Below are 20,572 nucleotides of genomic sequence, written 5' to 3' on the forward strand. Positions count from 1 at the left end.
AACTCCATCCTAGAGGCTGTGCCATCTGTAACAGTTTTTGAAAGGCAACACGTACTGAGGTGCTGACACTCTGAGTGTGAATCTGATTGTACATGCAGACATATGTCCAAATAAACCAGGATATACCTACCTATAAACCACATGCACACCCTACAGAAATGCCGATGCTTAATGCTCATAAAAGATGTATAGTATATATTGTCTATTGTATATAGCATGTATTCATTATTTTCCACCCCAATTATTTATCTCTACACTCGCAGTGTCTTTCCTAGCAATAGCTGTGTGTAGAAATCTGCCCTGGCCTTACTGCTCTTCCAGTCACCTAATTGCACAGGGCTGAAAACTGCAATTAGTAGATCAAACAAAAATAGCAGTTTTCAATTGTTTACTTGCTAGGCTGCAAAAATCTCTAACCAAAACTGTAAACCTCTCTTCGCTAACATTTCTACCAACAGTATTCTCTCAACCAGCCTACATCAAAGATTTGATTTTAGAATGACTTATTCGAGATAAAAACAAGCAGCCAGTGATTCCAGTGGATCTTGCACCTGTTCCTCCAATCTCTATTGATCATATGAAATTAGCACTGAATTTTTAATGGAGGTTTTTGAAAGCAATTGCTTCAGAAGCAGCTTGCTTTGTTGCAAGAGATCTCAGATTGTATGTACTAGGAATAGATTAAGGCACTGCTTAGATCACATAGACTGCAATTGAGTTAAGCCAGTTGTGTGTCTACTCTTCTGGTTTATATTCATTCAAAAATGCTGTGCAAACAAGGATGCTGGCTTTTCAGAAACGGTTCCCTGGGCAGGATTCATTTCACTTGCCTTTAGATACCCACAAATTTGGAATGCCTTGTAAATTTGTTGTCAGGTACAGCATCCCACTGCAGTCACACCGCCAGCATCAGCACACCCCAGACTCACCAGTGTATGTGACATGGATGGGAGGAGTCTCCCACCAAGGATCTCACTACTTTGCTGAGACTCAAGGAGTTTAACCTCCTCAGCCCAACACTTTTTCCACTTTACCCTACCTCCATGGAGAGGAGGGTTGTCACAGGCAGACCCCTGTGGCACAGACATGTACTGCATGTATAGACATGGCCACTCTGCTTCATGGACCTGGGCCAGCTCACCCCAAACACTGGGGGAGAATCTAAGCATGGCAGGGAAAGCAGGAGGGGAGCTCATCCCAGGCCCCAGGAATGAGATAATTTTTCTAAGGGCATGGGGCTGCTCCTGGTTTTCTGCCAAAGGCCTCTTGCACATATGCTGTTCCTGTCCTGGGGCAGTGAGACCCACCAGAAGGTCCAGCCAGGAATTAAAGAAATATGAGACCCACTGAGGGCACCAGGGCATCTGATGCAGTGCAGCATCTCACTTCAGTCTCTACACAGTATCCTCTTTATATTGTTCAGTCTAAAATGGGCTGCCACAGAGACAGAGATTTTCAGATCTGCTGAAGACACTCTATTCCCTCTCTGCATTGATGAGCAGTTGGTGTCTAAATCTCGTGGGTTTGAAAATCCCAGCTTAAAAATCCCTAAATACCTTCATCCACATATCTCTTGGAAAACCAGATCTGAGCTTCAGTCTCTCTCCTTATGGTCTCATAAGGACAGGTCACACAGAAGGACAGCTACTCACACAAAGAGAAATCACCTACCATGCTTAAAAGAAAAGCAAAGCAAATTTCTCTCCCATCATCACATGCAGTTTTAAATCAGCTTGGTTTATGGTCAACCCCACCCTTCAAATACATTTTGATTTTGTGTAAGAAATGCACAGTATCTCAGGGAACGTGTTCAGAAATAGCACAGCTCTTATCAAAGAACATTCCATCCAAAGGAGTACTCTTAAGACTGGTGGCTGCCCAGTTGTAAAACTCCCTCCACACAGAAGGAAAGGCAGCCTTTGTTTTAAAAAATGGTCTATAGCATTCAAAAAACTGAACTGTTTCACATGAAGATTAGAAGAGCATTTAAATTAAAGTATTTATATAAATACTATGCAGTTCAGATAGTCTATGTCTAATGGTGTTGATAGTCTTTCATTTTAATAACTATAAACAGCAAAACCATGCTGCCACTGCAGACAGCATTGCTAAATAAATAATGTATTTAATTCCTAGTAAGCACAGAAATATTTTCAGGTACAGAAGGCAGAAAAAATTTAACGGCCAGTATATAACACAACACCAGAAATGGCTACATTTGCCCTGTATAAAAAAGAAAAAATACGGTTTCAAAAATGATAAAGATTAGTCTGGCATTGATTACAGAACAAAACTGAGACTAGTAAAAATGGCACAAATTAAGACAGTTTGGTAACATTCCCACTGCTATGTAAAACAGGAACTACCTGGGCAGGTTTGCTCTTTTGCCCATACGTCTTCTCCAGCTCTAGCTCATGTCCCATTGGCCCTAAGACATTTTGCTATGTTTTTGGTGTGTATTGGTGTGTTTTCCTCTGCCAGATTTTTGGGAAAAAACACAGAGATCACCCCGCACCATGGAGATGCTTTTAGTCTGACTGGCAGCATGTGTGTGTGACCTTGGAGGAGAATCAGGAGGCAAAAGTACTCGTGTGTGAGAGAGAAGTGGAACTCCACATAGCAGCATCACGTTTCTCCCCAAGTCAGAGTGCCAGACGGCTCAGTCAGAGCAGCACACACAGATCCATGCGTCTGGAAGCTAAAGCACACGATGAGCAGTGTCTCAGCAAAAAATGTGTGACTGGCACGCTTTTGTTTTAGCACAGTAAGGGAATGTACAAAACACACATTTACACATGTACGTGTGAACCATGGACATCTTTCAGAAGCAGGATACTGATGTGCAGAGAGGGCAAGACTGTCAACACTTTTAGAGCCTGAGTCAGGAGCTGAATCCCCTTCAAATGGATGGAGCTGCAGTAGTCTACACACATTTAAGACATGGCTCTCAGAATAAAACATTCCTTTTACAAGTCTGAAGCATGAGCTTAAGTCATCCTCTGAAAAGGAGACTTTTTCCTAAACGTAAGAAAACACGAGGCAGATAATTACCCCGTGGTGACCACCAGGCCCAGGCCCATTCCCTGGGGCTCATGAACTTGGGGGTGCTGTGGCTGTTGATGGCAGGGTAGGCACCATGGAATCACCATCCCTATTAGATGGGATGTACCTACACCAGAGGCTTGCATATCCTACATTAGGAGAAGTCTGGCTACATCTGCCTCGGCTTTGAGCCTGTATCCTGGAAGCAGTCAGTCTATGGAAGACAGTTTAACCCAGATGGGGAACCAAATTGCTTTGGCTTCAACTCCTGTGGGCTGTGCACATACTACCAAGCAAATAGGCAGAGGAAAGCCAGATCTGAGTACTTCTGCACTTTCAAGTTGAGGGATGCACAGGCCCTTAGCATCAGTATGGTGTTAATGTTACCACTTTAGCCTGCCAGGTCTCACTATGGGATGTACGGCTGCTTTCCACCCAAAAAAGCTTTTGCAACCTGGCCCAGTTATGCTTGCATTGGTCTGCAATCTCTATCTGCAATCTTTAACTGCAGCTTGCCCATACCCCAGAGTGTTTAGTGAGAACAAGCACTGACAAAGGTTAATAGTTTTCTCCATATGATGATGATTAAGGTAAGTTTCTTAATAAGTCTCTGATTAAAGCAAGTTAAGCCAATTTTTTCTCTTTAATCTTTAAGATAGGTAAATCGCACTCTCCCACTCTGATCCTTCAAAGATACTCAAGAGCTGATGCCGGGTCAGTGGAGCTCAAGGACTCTTCTCCTCCTCCTGCAGAGATGCCTTAGCCCCAGCACTCAATAGGGCTCCCACGCACAGACAGATGCTGGGCCAGCACCCATGCCCGGAGGTTACCCTTTTCTAAAGCCTTGCACGTGCAAAATGAGACATGTTATACTTTTAAAATGAAACTGCTCCAAGGCAAGCTGAAATGGCTCTTTCTTTCCCAGTTAATGAAAACGATATGCACAGTACAGGGGAAAACAAGGGTGGAGTTAACTGGCCTTGCTAGATGTGTGCTGGAAAACTGCTGGCCTTTCCCCAGCGCTCAAACAATGTCTCCAAACACAGAGATGGAAGGACTCCTGTTCCAGTCGGTCCCGGTGAGACGGCTTGGGGATGCATGGGGATGCATGGGGCTGCAGACTTCGCCACTGCCTTTGTCCCTGGCTGCTTGGGAGCAGGCACAGGCTGCTGCTTCTGCCCACTGCCTCTGCTCCCTGTGGTCTCCTCGGGTGCCCCTCCGAGGGACCATGGTAAAGTGTGGGGGGGATCCCTCTACTGCGCTGGCAGGTAAAGGCTCCTCTGCCAAGGTTGCAGCCTATGGAAGAGATCCCGTGTGACAGCGTCTCCCCTGGAGCGCTTTTCTGCTCCCCTGGAAACTGCTCCGCCTCTGCCGCACGCAGGGCCCGCTTCTTCTTGTTCCCCGTCCTGTGGAGGAAACAGCTAAACCGAAATTCACCGCGTTAAAAGAAATTATAGAAAAGTTAGTGTGAGGCAGGAAAAAACACCACCCGCCTCTGCGCTGGTTCCACTGGGGCTCGAACCCAGGACCTTCTGCGTGTAAAGCAGACGTGATAACCACTACACTATGGAACCGCCGCGTAAGCTTGTTGTCACTGCACTGCTCCTATCGACGACGTTCTGGCCACACCTCCCTGCCCGCCCGAGGACGGAAGTCTGGTATTTTCTTTTTAATTGCAGGCTGATTAAAAACAAATGTAGTAGTTAAAAATTACCCTAATGCCTTTTCTGCCCTTCTGATAGCTACAGAGGGGCAATGACGGGGGTGAATCAGCTCCCGGTAAGGCTCCTGTGCCGCTGCGTGTTGCTGGCAGCGGCGGGCCCGCTCTGCCCAGCCGCACACGGCACACGGAGCTGGCAGCAACCCTGGGGCGTGGGGGCCACGCTACAGGGAGCGCTCCCTTACCCTGCATCCATTGGGCACACGCATAGCGAGCGTGTTCGGTAAACCTCTGCCTTCAGCCCGTGTGCTCCCAACGCCATTGCCACTAGCCCCGCTTGGGGAAGGGCTGGCAGCCTTCCTGCGCATCCCGCTGCTCCTGGCATAGGCTCGGCTGCTCTGTTCTCCCCGAACTGGGCTGGAGTGTCACGTCAGGTGGGCCCAAGTGTGGGAAGGGCGGCCTAAGCTTCGGGAGAGCTGCAGCAACACCGCCGCTGCCCCGGGAGAGCCCAGCTGCGGGGATTTCTTCTAAACCGGCCATGGGAAGCGCCTCGCTGCTTACTGCAGGGCGCTCTAGCTCTCTTCTCAGCGGGGGAGGGACGTGTAGATGATTTCCTCGGCACAGGGGGCTGTTTAAAAAACATAAGGCAGCAGAGGCAGGAGCGCCCGGCTCTTTCCAATCCCCCGGAGGGGATGGAGATTTTTCCTCCCGTGCGGCCGCCCGGGGCCGGCTCCCGCCGCGGTCTGCGCCGCCGGCAGGGGGCGCCCCGCGCTCGGCCACCGCCTCAGGCCCCGCTCGGGCCCGGCCTGTGCGGGAAGTGGGCGTTTGGATATCCTCCATCCCTCCATTCCTTCATCCCTCCATCCATCCATGGACTTTCTTGTCACCCCTTACACCTCACAATAATTGCCGTCTTCCCTCTCTTATGTTTCATTCACTGTTTTGCACTACTTGCACTACCTCAGTCCTCACCATACTGCGCTGCGCCTCACATCGCAAAGGGAGTGCCCTGTAGGAGCACAAATTAAGGCACCTGTACTATATTTACAAAAGTTACAAACAGAAGTTATTATTTGGAATATCAAAGGTAAGCTTGGGATTTTTCAGAAGTGTGGAACTTGTAAGCAAAACAGTGTATTGTTTGTGGCTAAATAGCATAGTTTACATGATTTTTGAAATTAATATTTTGATGAAGCAGCAGATTTATTTACTCTAACAAGGTAGAAAATGTTTAATTAAAGGCAGTTTAATAAGCATTAGATGAAAATAAAGATGAAGACAATTATTTCCATAGACTTGGTGACCCCTTACCATGTACGTGGTTACACTTATTCGTTGGTAGATTCCATTCTTTAAAAAACAATTTAAAATATTTTTAAAATCCTTTTACATATTGATCATTAGGGTGGCAGTCAAATCTGTGTGCTCTCCTGACCTGGAGAGCCTGATTTGGCCTGGAGAGCCTGATTTAGAGGCTTTGCCCCTTTGGCAAAGAGACAGCCTGGTGGGCCCGAGGCATCAGGATGTAGGGTTTGCACCCTGTGGAGCTTCTGGTTCACCAGACCAACAAAATTCACATCAAGATTTTGTTAGGCAATTCTTAAGCCCATTTCTTTTTCGTCATGCTGCTTTACTAAGATCTGTCAAACCCTGAGTACTGTAGATAGATAGCTATCATTTCTATAAGCTCTAAGTGGAGGTTGATGCTAATGCGAGGGAGGTAGAGTTGTGCAAATTAGGTCATTAGACATTGCTTCCCAGAATAATCTGCATTCATCTGACAATTTGGGAAACTTTCTTCAAGGAAAAAAAAAATTGTTCTCATTTTTTGCAGAGTGTATCCTGATGGTTGCATAGTGTTCTGGTTTAGTTTCTCAGTCTTTGGTAGCTTTGAGGCCCTATCACTGCCTTTCTGTCACATTTCTGATTAGGTGTGCTTTTTGCCAAGGATGCTAGTTTTGATGTCTTTTATTCACATTCTCACCCAGAATTGTCAGAGGGGGAACATTTCTTTTTGTGTTCACACAAATTAACCTACTTCTTCTAATGTGTGAGCACAGATTTCTGTCATCTCACTGACTGAGTCAGAGTTTAAATTTGTTCTGGACATTAATTTCTCTCTTCATTATTTTCTATTAGATTTTTTTTTTTTTTTTTTTTCTTTCTGTCTCTGGGCATCCAGGTGTCTCAGTCAGGGACTTTTCCTCTGGCTAGTACTTTAAAATACTTTTGCTGGGTCATATAAAAATACTTCTTTAAGCTTGGTAGGGCAAGAGGAGGGAAACCATGGTCAGAGCTTAGAAGGAGCACGTTCCCTTCAACTATGATTATCTTCATCCTTTTTGAAAAAATATCAGTTACATCACTTTGTAGTGGGTGCTTCTGAGAAATAAGCCTGAAGCAGAATTTGAATTATGTATGTGGAATGCCTGCATGAAGACTTGCTCAGGAGGTTAATGCTTCCAAATGTTTCTAGGTGCAATTACATCAAGAAGGGCTGCTTTTAGAGGGATGCCCTGATTTCTACACTAGCACCATCACTGGGTTTTTTTCTTGTCATGCTAAACTGCTCAATCATATATTGTCAGAATTTTTTGGCCTACTTTCTGCTGCAGCTGTTGATGCTAAGTCTATTCAGCATATTAAGTGTGTGTGTGATACATAACTGCTGAGCAAAAAAGCAGTAGTGTGTGTGACCTTGTTGATGGGACCGGTGTGTTCTTTGCCCTTTGTAGAAAGGAAAAGGGTATTATCTCCTTGGACTTGAATGGGAAAGGTTAATTTGGAAAGGACATTTGAGTTTCCTCAAGTTGCATGTTATCGTGATCCCCACAAGTAACTGGAGAGGTGGCTCAGTCCAGTCTTTATCGGGTTGCTTGGTCATGTCAGATCACTGAGACAGAGGACAAAGAAGAGAAACAAAAGAAAACATGTCCTAAAGAACCTAACTACTAAGGTTATCCCTCTCCCACTAATCTTGGATGAAATGTTTCTGATGGATTTATTGGCAATTGCAACAAAACTCTCATTATGCAGAGACCTTGGTAAATGCCAATAGAGATGAACTTATCAGGTACAGTAAATGTTTATAAATAATGTGTATCCCAAGAGTACAGTGGAAAGAGGTTGTGATATAGTTTTGCTTGCATGCATTTTGGCAGAGCAGCATGATCATACATAAAAGATTAGCTGCTGTAACTCAGATCAGGGAGAGTGCATCTTGCCAGAAAAAACAAACATCAAAACTGTTCTGGGTCATGCAGAATTATTGCGCTTGGTATGCTTTCCATTTACTGTCTTGTCTCACGGGAGAGGAACAGCTTTGAAAGTGGAAGCTTGTGTCTGGGACTCCAGAACCTCAGAGGACTATCTCGGTCAGTCAAATGCCTTCTGCTTTGCTGGTTTGGCATTTTAAATATCTTGTGTACCTTAATAAAAGTCTGTTTCAAAAGGGGATTTGATCACTCTGTCCTTCAGAGTAGAGTGGTTGATGCCTTTAGAATTGTCACCACACTGACAATTCTGAAAATAGCATGTTATGGTATTATTAGACCTTTGGGAAGGGCCAGGAGGATGCAGATATTACATTGCCTCTGTTCTCAGAAATCTTTTGTTTCTATCCAGTCCTGCTGGGGCTCCATCACCTGAAGAGGCTTCAGAACAAGGGCACAGTGGTCTTCATCTTGTGCCCTTGCACATGGAGCTTTCTCCCACCACAGCATGCTTTATAACCCGTGGTCCTCTTTGGACCCACAGGCCCCGCCCTGACCCACTGAAATGCCTGCTGTGCTCTGTTCCATCACTGCACAGCAGCAAGCAAAGCAAGCAATCCCTCCCTGGCTTTTGGAGTGGGGCAATGGTGTCCTGATGAACATAAATGCTGATGAGGACCCGGCCCAAGACTGTAGTGGTGATATTACACTATCACACTTCTACAGACATCTCCTAGCTTTGAGTGGTTTGGTGAGGTATGTGTTCAAAATCACAGTGACCCCATGCTATCCATGCACTGCCGGTGGAGCAGATTCCTCAGGGGCTGTCGTGTGAGCAGTGGGCAGCAACAAATGACCATGATGGCTCTGCCCTTCCCTAGGGATCCTGTGCCATTACAGGGAGTCAGGGGCCAGCGTGGCCAGAGTGGGTCAGAGATGTGGATGTGCTGCCAGGGGTCAGGGTTTGATTTCAGATCGTGGCTTTCTGACCAGAGCAAGGCTGCTGTGTCCTCAGCTTCTCCAATCCCTTCCCAGCAGTCACACAAGGAGAAGACGAGCCAAAGCATAAACTGAGTCCACAGAATTCCAGTCACACGTTTATGGTGAGAACATGTGCATGCATGAAGAAATGAACTGAAGGCATTAGCACAGTGGCTCCCAAGACAAGATCTGAATGCTTCATACTTGTGCCATTATCTGGGTATGACTGAGTGATTTGGAGAACACTTATATATTATATTGCATGCAGGTGCAATGCCTTATGGTAAATTCAGTATTTCTTTCCTTAAGGGCTTTCATAACCATGCCAGTCACATCAGATAACCAAATAACCTGGACAGCCTTATGTTTTTTTCTAGTGTGCTAGATCTGCTAAAATGCAAATCATTGCCTCAACACAGCAGAAAGGCCGAAAGAGATCATGTGACTTCAGATGCGAGGCAGATAACTTCAGCCCATCCCTTTCTCTGCCTGAGATTCAGGAGGCATGGTGACAAAACAGCTTTTCAACACGGAAACAGCACAGCTGGAGGGCTGCAGCCATGAGCTTTCACATCAGGTTGGACCATGAAAACAACATTTTCTCCTGACTGTTTCTGAAGAGCAGCATTCAAGAGATTTCTTCTCGGGAAGCTGTGTAAATAGGTGGAGAGCAAGTGCATTGCAGCTTCTGAGCTCCAGAGCCCCAGAGAGAATTGAAGCACCTGTTCTGCAGAGCTGCACCCCTCAAGGGTTGCTTTCTCTTTAAAAAAAGAATCTTCTAAAGGTACTCTAGTACAAAAAATCTCGGTATTGCTGAAGCAGAAAGAAAAAAGGTAATATCTTTGGGTGGGGTATATATATATATATATATATATATATATATATATATAAAGGTCACTTTTAAAGAGCAAATTAACAAAATGACAGATGTATGTGGCATTATTTATGATTTTTCCATGAGAAAAATCACTGTGCTTCAACCTATAGTTTGACCTGGACTGAATCAGTTATCCAGAACTTCTGAGTACAGATGAAATCAAACTGTATTTCATGTATTTTTTGTTTAAGGAAAAATAATTTTAATTATATTTTGAACCTTGTTCTAATGCTTAACTTAAATTTTATGAAAACCACGCTGAAGCATGAATTTAATTTTTAAACTGGCTCAGATTTCAACACATGTTTATTGTGAAGATTTGCTTCTTCAGGATGTCATTAAGACCCTGCTAATTAAGTGCAGGACAGTATGTGATCCAACTCATTAACTGCAGGACAGTATGTCATCCAGCTTTTTGCTTAAAGGGTGTTAACTTTTATGCTCCAGTTGGGTTCAGTTTACTAGAACCAAATTTGCTTTGGGATTTTCAGTTTTCCCCTTATTACCTAAAGAAATCTCCCCCTAGAGGCGTTTAGCATTTCTGGAAAGTGATATGGTGTGTTTGCTTCTTCTTCAAGGTGAAGAAGAATGTGTACCCCATTTGTCCACTTGTATTTGCTATTCCTCCTCTTTTTAAAACAAAATCTTCCTAATGTCTTGCTAAAAAAAAAAAAAAAAACAAAAAAAAAACCACAAAACCAAAACAAAACAAAAAACCAGGCTGCTTGCTTTGTATATTTTCTGCCCCCCCACAAAAAAAATTCAAAACAAACCCCAAAAGTAAATCTACCCCTTGTTGATTGAACTAGTATTCTCCCACCATTTTTTTTACAGATTCTCTTTGGGTTTTCATGCAGTTCCTGAGCTCAGGGATTGCTTGAATTATCTACATATTCACATCTTTGCTACTCTTGCTTTTATTTCTTTTTGCAGTGCATTTTTTGGCTCAGGAATAGGAGTCCACCTTAAGACTTCATCCTATTCTCTTTCAGGCTTTGCTGGCTTTCTGCTATCTTACAAACATTTGGCCAGTGCTCAAGCCACCACATGCATCCCATTCCCTATTGATTCCTGGCCCCAGCACTGAGGTCTGTCAACACAGCCACTTACAGCAATCATTCCATCAGCTCTACATTGAGCTTAGCCTTGCTTCTCTGAGCAGGCGGAGGAAATTATCTGTTAACAAAAGCCTTTCTCATTTCTGTCTTTCACATATTTATAATCACTGAAAATCACTTGATAGAAATGTTAGTTTGTTCCATGGATGTAAAATGATGGAGCCCTAATCACATATTGATTTGTTTATGTTTGATGTTCTCATATCAACCCCTTGGCAGATCAAATTCAGTGTTGGTGTCAAAATTACAGCTCCCGTGCCATAGCCAGGTTCCATTTCACTCTGCTAGTTGACTCTGACTGCTTCATCCTACTTTCTGCAGGGTGGATCTTTTAGCTAATGAGATCTTCAACTCATCTCCAGATTCTCATCCTTGGCAATCCCAACAAGACAGTTTTAGAGACCTGTTCTTCTGGAGGTTCTGACCTGAGTGTTGTGATTTAATGTCTGGGTTCTCTTCTCTAGGGTATTTTAGTCTCTCAAGCTTCATTCCCTCAGCAATGCACAGAAGCAAATCCATCACAAATGCATATTATGGCATTTTTACATTCTCTGCAGTCCTATGGAACTGGAAAGGAAAACAATTCTAAAGGAAATCTGTGAGTCACAGTAAAAAAAAAATATACAAGATAGCATCAATGGAAAGTCTCTGTCATTAGAAGCATCCATCCATCCATCCATCTGATCTTTGTGTTAAAACTGTCTCTATTTTATCACCTCTTCATGTACATGTACCTCCTAAGACATGTAATGGGAGGAGATCATAGCTACCTATTCAAAAATATGATTGAGAAAAGGGGTGAGTAGTGAAAGGAGGCATATTGCTGGAGAGAACTGTTGAAACAACTTCTAGAGGAAGTAGCATAATTATGGAAACCCCATCCCAATAAAAATAAAAGCAGGAGCCTTTCATTTTTGTTTATCAAAGGTAAGAAACAAATAAAAAGACAGAGGAGTAAGAAATCCACTTAAATCATAGTGGGTCTTGTTCATATGGCTCCCATATTCTCAGGTTTAACCTAGTTTACACTTGTCTGCCAGAAGCACAGTTCAAATAATTTTAAAAGTTAAGGTGTGCTTTAAAGGATGTCTCTATGCCCAAAGACCCTGCTATCTGATTTCACTGAAAGTCAGCTATAAATCTTTACAGGACTTTCCTTTTCCTTTGGAGCACTTGCTGCATGTAACCTTCAGTGGCTCCTGTCCAGGGAAGAGCAGTATGTGCCACTCTGGCTTAGCTTTTTGTGTGTCCATTGGCATGATTGCAAAGACATTTTATTTTGCTTCAGTGGATGAGTTGTGCTTTTAGTGCCTGTCTATCACAAAACTGGCTTTTTTGCTAAACTGAGAGAAATCTAGCAATTTTTAAAGTTATGTGTAAAAGTGGGGCAGATTACTGACTTGTAGAAATTGAATGCCTGCTTTTTAGTCAACATGACAGATTCTCTCTTAAAGGTAAATCAGTGGTATAATATCCAGAATATTAACACAACATTATGTTTCAAGTTCTCATCCAGATACCTTGTGTCTCTTGCAGTACCTTGGTAAAAAGCCCAGCTTTCCATTTTATCAGCCAATATTTGGGGGAATTTGGTAATGGCAAATGATTCTTCACCATACACTGCTACACTGTGTAGTAAGTAGCTCACAGAAATTACTCTCCTGGCCTGGAGTCTGGGTGTGCAGGTTGGCAATGAGGATGGCTCCATAGCCACTTGAGAAGTTGTCATGAAAAGGTAGTTGAATATTCACCCTGTCCATTTTAGAATGCAGATATTTGGGACTGAAGGTGGTGATTATTCCCCTGGACTAGCCCTTTGGTGGCAAGATTTGGCCTTTTTAGGAGGTTTAATGAAAGGATATATCTGCACAAGTTTTCCTTCAAGTTCTGAGCGTATGTTTGAGTCTTCATTTACGGCTGTCACAATAAAATTTCTGTCCCTGTGCTCTTTTAATTTCTTTTCTCAAGGAGATTGTAGAAGTCCATGAGTTTAGAGGTATGTAGAGGAGAGTGGTGATGTCTGGTGAGGAAAGCTGAAGTCATTGAAAGCAGGTTATAATCACAATGCAGCCCCCTATTTCTTGGGTTAGCCCATTGCTTGCTGTGGTTTGGAGGGAGTCCTGAGAGGTGTGATGGTTCTATTTAGGGCTTCCATTGTCCACTTGCAGGCTAACCTGCCCTTTAATCAAGAGTCTAAGTAGACCTTAGCTTGTAAGGTCTATTTTGTCCTTAGTGCCAGTCTTCAAGTAACAGTTCAAGTCATGGCTGGCTTGTTTGAGATGGAGTAATGAAGGCCTGAGATTCTCTTAAAAGGGTAAATGAGGGGCTGGTAACCAGGAGAACAAGAATTATTTGGAGAGAAGACAAATTTGAGCTATTAGCTATATCAATACTGTATTTGATGATGCTAAAACCGTTGATGGGCTCAAAATTAATGTAAGAACATTTTTTTTTTCATGATATTTATTTCAGAAGGAAGTAAAGCAGTCCATTGTGGGGAAAAAAAAAAAAAAAACAAACCTTGAAATCCCTTTTTCCTGAATCAATTACTGACTCATAATGAGTCAGACCCAGCTCAAGTGTAAGATACCGTTGTCTTGTGGGATCCTGAAAGAAAGCCCCAGAACTACAAAGAGTTGTGTTATATTAACATGACAGAACGCGATATCATATATAATAATAAATGTTGAAATCTACACATACAGACCCACATCTATAAATGTTTTCTAATTCTTGAAATTGAAAATCACCTAGTCATGCATTTATGGGTTTTTTTCTTTTGTATCCTTCTTTTATTTTGATTTCTTCTAGTAAAGCCAAAGGAAAATAGTAGCTAAGCATTCATTTTATGCTGATGAATTTCTTCTTTGTTTTAAAACTCAAGTTAAAAGAAATGGAATATCAATAAAACAAAACAACAGCTAAATAATAGAGATGTCAGATGTATACCTGGAGATGGAGAGAGAGGGGTCAGTGTGATCATATAAGAAATCTTTAGCTAAAACAAAGCTCAGTATCTAAGAGCATCAGTTTTTTTCTTGTTGCTTAGAAATTGATCCATTTTGTATCTCAGAGGAACTGTTTGAATTGTATCTCATTTTAATTTGTTGATCAGAGAATGTATTGCATTACTGAGTGATACTATTTAGTGCAGAACTGAGCAAGTGCCAGGAGAAAAACCCAAAAGACTTCACTTCAAAATATATTTTGTTCATCTATTTAATGAAACAAAATCTTTTCCTTGGACTGTTTTCAGTAGAAATGTAATAGAAAAATGGATGTTTTATTTAAATGAAGTCTGCTGATGAAGTGATTTGCTATGGTACTGTCTGTTCTGGTAAATTTGCTATGGTAAATTCTGTTCTGGTGGTGGTGACACTGAGCAATAAGATGATAAATGGGGTAGTAAGGCAACTTTTCAAATCAGTGGAGTGTTAGGAGGATTGGATTTTTTTAGCATTACTATCACAAGTAATTTAAAATCTTTAAAATTCTGCAGTTCCAATTTTCAAATCATAAGAATGAGGAGTAATGTGTCTCCATAGTCCCTTGTCCCTAGTAGTAAGGGACAGCTTTGAAATGGACAGTAGTAAGGAATAGCTTTAAATAGCTATTCTTCATATAAGAAATCACTGCTGCACATTAACATTAAGCTAACAGGTAAGGAATAAACTGTATTAATTACTAAAATAATTTCTCTTGACTGTCAATCAAGTTGACAGTAATCAGATGTGGGGGAAAAAAAAACCAAAAACCTGATATGGTCCAGTTTAGGTAGGATGTGCTGCACAATAATATTTTATGGGATGAAGGTACTTTAGATTCTGTTTTGTCAAGCACCATTTTTTTTTTTTGTTTTCTCCCTATCCCTCCTTCCCAATCTCATTCCTGTTAGGAGTACTAGGAAGACCCCAGGAGCCCAAAGGAGTAGAGCCCTCATCACTGAAGGAACAACAGAGGAAATGTGTATAATGCTGACAGCTGAGAGAAGCATGCTTCGTATCAGCAGCAATTAAAACGGATGGGCAGCATCATTGGAGCCATGGGGTGCAGCAGTTCTGTAGCTGACAGGAGGTCAGAGAATGGTGAGTGTTGCCTTTATCTTCAGTGCAAGTGGTTGTTCACTCTCTAACACCAGCAGAGGATTGCAAGACAATGTTCCTCTCTCCTACGACTCCTACTCAGTTTTGTTGTCAAAATATTTGTTCAGGGAAAATTATTTTCTATTTATTTTCTTTTTAAAACTGTGCATAGCTTTTAGATGCTGGCTGAGGTCAGGAAGCAGCTTTAGGCCACCTCTAACATTGACAGATTGGGTTGTAAAAGATTTGCAGCATCTGGGACAGAAGCTAAATTTCAGACATGTCTGTGCTCGCTCTGTCACTGGCAAAGCTTAGGGGGTAAGGGATTGAGTGGGACCTTTTATGGCTTTTCACACCACAGGATTCCTGGGCAAACCGCCCCAATTTCCCTGCTGTTGTGTGACCCTAATTATGAAACAAGTGTAATAAAGCAGGGCTATTACAATGACTTCAGAATCAGTTTTCTGGCCTACCAAGTGCCTGGCCTGAAAGTCTCCCTGACAATTAGTGAGGCTGTCAGCTGAAAGTCTCCACAGGACCTGGTTAAATGTTTAATTAAGCTAATGAATCATCACCCTCCTTTGAATCATATCCCACCTTAGTATGAACTCAGCAATCTTTGCACAGGCAGGTATGTTCCAGGATTCACTCAGACTTTTTTGCAGACCCTCTGTGTTCTCTTCCAAGATTTTTCATTAAAACACAATTAACTGGTCAGCAGAGACCCATTTTACATGGTACTGTGCATAGTCTTAGGACATTATTATGCTGAACAGCCGTGGTTCAAAAGTAAGGCTCTTTTTGGCTGCCAGGCCAGGACACGAGTCACAGGAAGCTGGTGACTTAGTCATGGCTACAGGGGTCCCAGCTGACTGGTTTGAGAGCAGCACTCAGCTTTGTGTATACTACTACAAAGCAGCATCAGTGCTCTATCACAGTAGTGAAAGTAGAATGGAATCATCTGGAATCCCAGACCCACCTGTAATTGAGAGGCAGCTCAAACCCTCTTTGGGCTTGCACGTTATGTCTACATGTGCCTTGCAAGACCTTAGGGATGTGCTACTTGGGAATATTTCTGAGTGTGTAAAAGCTTGGAGTGGGCATGAGGAGCTGTACTCTTTCTTGATCAACAACCGTCAACACACATTGATGTGGGGCTTAGGATTTTGTGTGCTTCCTGGATTGTGTTTTGTCTTCTGGAGCTGCTGGATGGTTTCCTTTCTGCTCTTCAGCAGTAGTCAAGTGATGCTGAACCATCATTCTGTCTGAAGCCTGAGGCGGTACATTTCTCTAATGCATTAATAACATGAATTTAACAGATACTTGTTGGTATAGAGACCTTCTGTAACTGATAACAATTTTGTTTAGAGATGCAGTTTAGCCTAGTGTGAAAATTGTGTTCTGATTCAGTCCTGAGAATAACAGTGCTGTAATAAGTACAATAAAAAAAAAAAAAAAAAAAAGAAAAAAAAGAAAAAGAAAGACAGGAAACATTCTGTTAGATTTGCAACATTAACCACAGTGATTGATATGTATCTGTCTTATGTGATAGCAATGGAACTGTGCCATGTTAAGTGCTCAGGACCATTAAGCAACCCAGGGGGCTTTAATGGGAAATTTAATGGCTCTGATGCTGGAAATTTGTTTCTGTGCTGATGATTGTGCTTTGCCCCTTAGGTACTCTTCTAAACAGAAATGTTGGTGATAGCCTGGCTGTAATGTGTCAGGCTTTCAGGTCTGTAGTGTACGGTCTGAAGGATGCCCTTAGTCATATAAGGATCACATTTCTTTCAGGGAGGAGGATTTTTCTAAAATGTATGCAATATCTACAGGATGGGATTCTTTCTGGATTTTGCTCTTGGTTAGACTAGAAAATTCTACCATTTTAACCTTACTGAATATTAATTAATGGTAAAATAAGTAAACAACATATTGTTACGGCATCTGTAAGCATTTTTATAAAAATGTTTCCTTTATGTTATACTCTCTATTAATAGAATCACTTTCCCATTAGTATTTGCCCTTACCTGCATAATTATCAGTAAGAAAAAAAATAATTCTCACTCAGGTTCCTAGTATAAAAATTCCTGGTATTTGTGATCAGTTACAATAATTGACTGGTATAAACTGTTGTCCCTATAGTACAGAGCTTTTGTTTACTGTTTTGCAGTGCAGGACAGTGCCCACCCCAGGACCTGTTTCTACTACCAGATGTTTCTCTGCTTAACAAATTTTTATCTGAGCAGTTAAAGGAATGTGATTTCTTCATGGCATGAATGAGGCCTGAAGGCAGCAGGCTCTTTCTTCCAGGCTGCAGTCTTGATGATTGTCCTTCAGTCAAGTTTCTAGCAGTTTTCCAGACTGAGACCCTAGTAGATACAACTTCTTAAAGTGCTGAGTGGAATGCATATTCAGCACATAGTGCACATAGTCCAAAATGGTCTTCTGTCATGTTCCATTGACTTTTTGGGGTGAGTGTTCTTTTGTTAACCAAGCTAGCTAGCTCTGCAGGCAAAAACTTTCTGATAGAAGAGGCTGTTGCAAATACTGTAATTACATTGTTGTTCATGTCATAGCTTGCAAAATCAAAGATTTTTATTACAGCTTGATAAAGAAATACATTATTTATAGGGCAAACTGTTCTTCCTTCACCTTCCCAAAACCCATATAGTGCCCATCAGCTGAACATGACTGACTTCTTACCTGGATATTGTCTTCAAGACAGTTAAATGGGGAAGGTTACTAACTACTTAGTCCTGAGCAAGTCAGCTGGCTTGGGATCTGTGTCAGAAGACAGAAACAGTAAAGACATCCTGTATTTTTTCAGTCTCACTTTTACTGGGCTTCATATTATTGTTGATTATGCACAATGGACAGAATTTCTTATCTGATTGAAAAATTCTGCAAAGGCAGCGTGCATATTTTGCTTGTAGATTACCCTGCATCCATGTGTACTCCGGTGCTTTCTGTTTTGACAGTCATTAGAGCTGCAATCCTCATCCAGAAGTGGTACCGCTTTACCATGGCCCGGCTGGAGATGAGGCGCCGCTATTCCCTCAGTATCTTTCAGTCAATCGAATACGCTGATGAACAGGACCAGCTGCAGGTTTGTAATCTTCCATCCTTCCTACATAAGCAGTTATGTTATCCCCAGGACTGTGGCTGCACAAACAAAATGGGTGTGTGGTGATTTCTTTTACAAAGCTGGATCTTGATTAATAAAACTGTTTCCCTGTCTGTCACATGAATTAAGTTGTGTGTATTCATGCACAGACATAGAGATGAATGTAACTACATAGACATCAGGACACCATTCTACCCATAGAGCATATCTAGGGTATATGTTCCTGTATAGCAGCTCTGTTAGCCAGGGATTGCAGGTAATTTACAGATCACTGTGGGTGATCTTAACTGTCTGTGAGGCAATACATGTGCAACAGGATATCAGTGTTTCAGCCCAGTGTCAGTATCAGTGTCAGCCCAGGCTTCCTTTAGGGTCAATATAGGAAATTTGGAACTTTTAGGCCTTTGTGTTCATCCTAGCATGTGTCTGAAGTCAGTTCACTGCCTTGTAGCAGTTGTTTCTATTGACTATGAAGGAAGTCTAGGCAAATAGTATGGGTGGTAGGCAACATGAATTACACCTAGAAACATCAGCAGCACTGAAACAGCCCTGACACATTTTATGTATTCCATGAAGTGTCAGTGGTGAATTCATAGCAAAAAAGGAAAGGGAGCTATTTTTGTAGTAGGACGCAAACTGTGTCATTATTGCAGGCTGATACTATGGGGGATATACAGTAGTGACTTATATCCCCCTAAATGGGAAATTGCAAGTAATTGAGTAAGAAAGATATTAATGCTTGTTGGATCACCTAAACTGATCAGTGTGTTTGTTCTTTTCTTTTTCATACTCAGCTATCCAACTTTTTTACATTCATGCTGGATCATTGTACTCATCCTGATTCAGGTAACCATAAATATAAAGGTAATATGGAGATTGTGTTTGAAAAACTTGATGTGAGGGAACTTAATTTTCAATGTGATATTTACAGCTGTTGGCATGTGCTGGGGTTGAGGTTTGATATTCTAAATATTGTAATATGAATTTGATCCTCTAAGTGTTGACACTGCTCACTATCTAATTAGTGAGTCAGAGCAGTCAGTAAGTCAGAACTGGTGCCTGTTTTCCTTATGATAATATTCAGAGGTGCTCAGAGTGCTTTCTTATATGTTACTGCCCTTCCTACAGAATCCAATTTTCACAGCTTTCTGTTCATCTTTTCTTAAACGATGAGATGTGATTATTCAGAAAGATTGTGTTCAGTTGGTCTAAGGCAGTTATAATCAAAGAGGTTGCTCTTTCTCCCCCACTACTCACCACCTCTGGCAGTTCTGGACCATGTTTTAATTTCATTTGTTCTAGATTTCACTGCAAAATGTATCAGTATGTGAATGATAAAAAAGGAAATAAATTTAAACTGCTGGAGATAAAGCTTTAGAAACCATCTCAATTAAGCTTCAGTTATGCAAGGAATAACCTTTAATTTTTGAAGTATTTTGAGATCCTTGGACATAACTTACTTTTGAGGTCAAGCTCAACAGAAGGACAGACTGAAAGTGATTCCTAAATCCAGATGACAAACATGACTTCCCTGAACAAATTCAGAATAGATCTAATCCCAGTGGAGTTGAAAATGAGGCTGTCCCCTTCTTGCTACATTACAAGAGAATGCCCTTTCTCTTTCATCTGGTCTAGCCATGGGTTATTCCAATTAAAAATTGCACAAGATACTTTGATAGCAGGATAAAACTACCATCAAAACCTTAAGTGGTTCAGTGTTTTAATGACAACCAGTAGAAATCGCAATTTTTCTCTCTTAAATACTTTAGAGAGCCTAATGCTCTCTGTGCTCTGCAGAAAAATAAATTACATTTGAGCCTTGCTCCTAAAGGCAAGGCAGATGATTCAACAGTCCTCCCTTTGATTTTTTTCCATTTACTGCCATAATCTGTGAAAAAAAAATCAGCTTTAGTCATTTAACTTCCTGGGAAGGAATTGGCAAACTTAAAGAAAAACACATACTGCTCACTTGATCTACTTCTTCATGCTGATGGTGCACCTCTGTTCAGCTTTTCCACCTGAATGGGAGAGAAAACAGTAGTGCTAGGTCTGAGATTCGGTAAAATATTGTTAACCTCTATTTTTATTATAATATTAAAATGGAATTTTACACATGGTTGTTGTAGCTATGATTTACCCCTCTTTATTAACTGTGTCTACTGACAGAATGAATAAAGGTGAGGTGTCTCAGATGACTTGCTAGGGCTCAGGACGTTGCAGAGCACACTGCTACATGCAAGGGCTGTTCATGTGCAGGTGGAGATCTGAGCCTCACCTGTGCACGGGGAGGGAGATGGAAGGTCCTGTGAGCTGCTCCTCATCATCACTGCACAGCTGACCTGTTTATTGATCTTCTAGATATTGGGAATTGCAGATGTGGTTAAGGCTGAAACACATGATAAAGTGTATATGGTTTATGGTAAAGCTCCCCTTTGTCTTGCTGGCTTAAAACTTCCATATTTCAGGACTGACGTTG

The 20,572-nt window shown here is 41.9% G+C and overlaps 1 protein-coding gene and 1 non-coding gene across 3 annotated transcripts in view; one reads left to right on the forward strand and one right to left on the reverse strand.

Annotated features, from left to right (window-relative positions):
* Nucleotides 1-4,543: 4,543 nt before the first annotated feature.
* On the reverse strand, nucleotides 4,544-4,616 carry TRNAV-UAC (transfer RNA valine (anticodon UAC)). Its single transcript has one exon. It is a non-coding gene; the product is annotated as a tRNA-Val (tRNA).
* A 2,805-nt stretch (nucleotides 4,617-7,421) lies between these two features.
* The window catches only part of PPEF1 (protein phosphatase with EF-hand domain 1), a 36,482-nt gene continuing 23,331 nt past the window's right edge, over nucleotides 7,422-20,572 (forward strand). The window contains exons 1-4 of one of the 2 annotated variants that reach the window (XM_072934401.1): nucleotides 7,422-9,728; nucleotides 14,786-14,975; nucleotides 17,951-18,078; nucleotides 18,891-18,942. In XM_072934401.1, coding sequence (XP_072790502.1) covers nucleotides 14,912-14,975; nucleotides 17,951-18,078; nucleotides 18,891-18,942 — 244 coding nt within the window. In that variant the 5' untranslated portion in view covers nucleotides 7,422-9,728; nucleotides 14,786-14,911. The remainder of the gene's footprint in view (nucleotides 9,729-14,785; nucleotides 14,976-17,950; nucleotides 18,079-18,890; nucleotides 18,943-20,572) is intronic. The other variant, XM_012569448.5, reaches the window with a different exon arrangement.

Source organism: Taeniopygia guttata, chromosome 1, assembly GCF_048771995.1.
Source record: "Taeniopygia guttata chromosome 1, bTaeGut7.mat, whole genome shotgun sequence".
NCBI lineage: Eukaryota > Metazoa > Chordata > Aves > Passeriformes > Estrildidae > Taeniopygia > Taeniopygia guttata.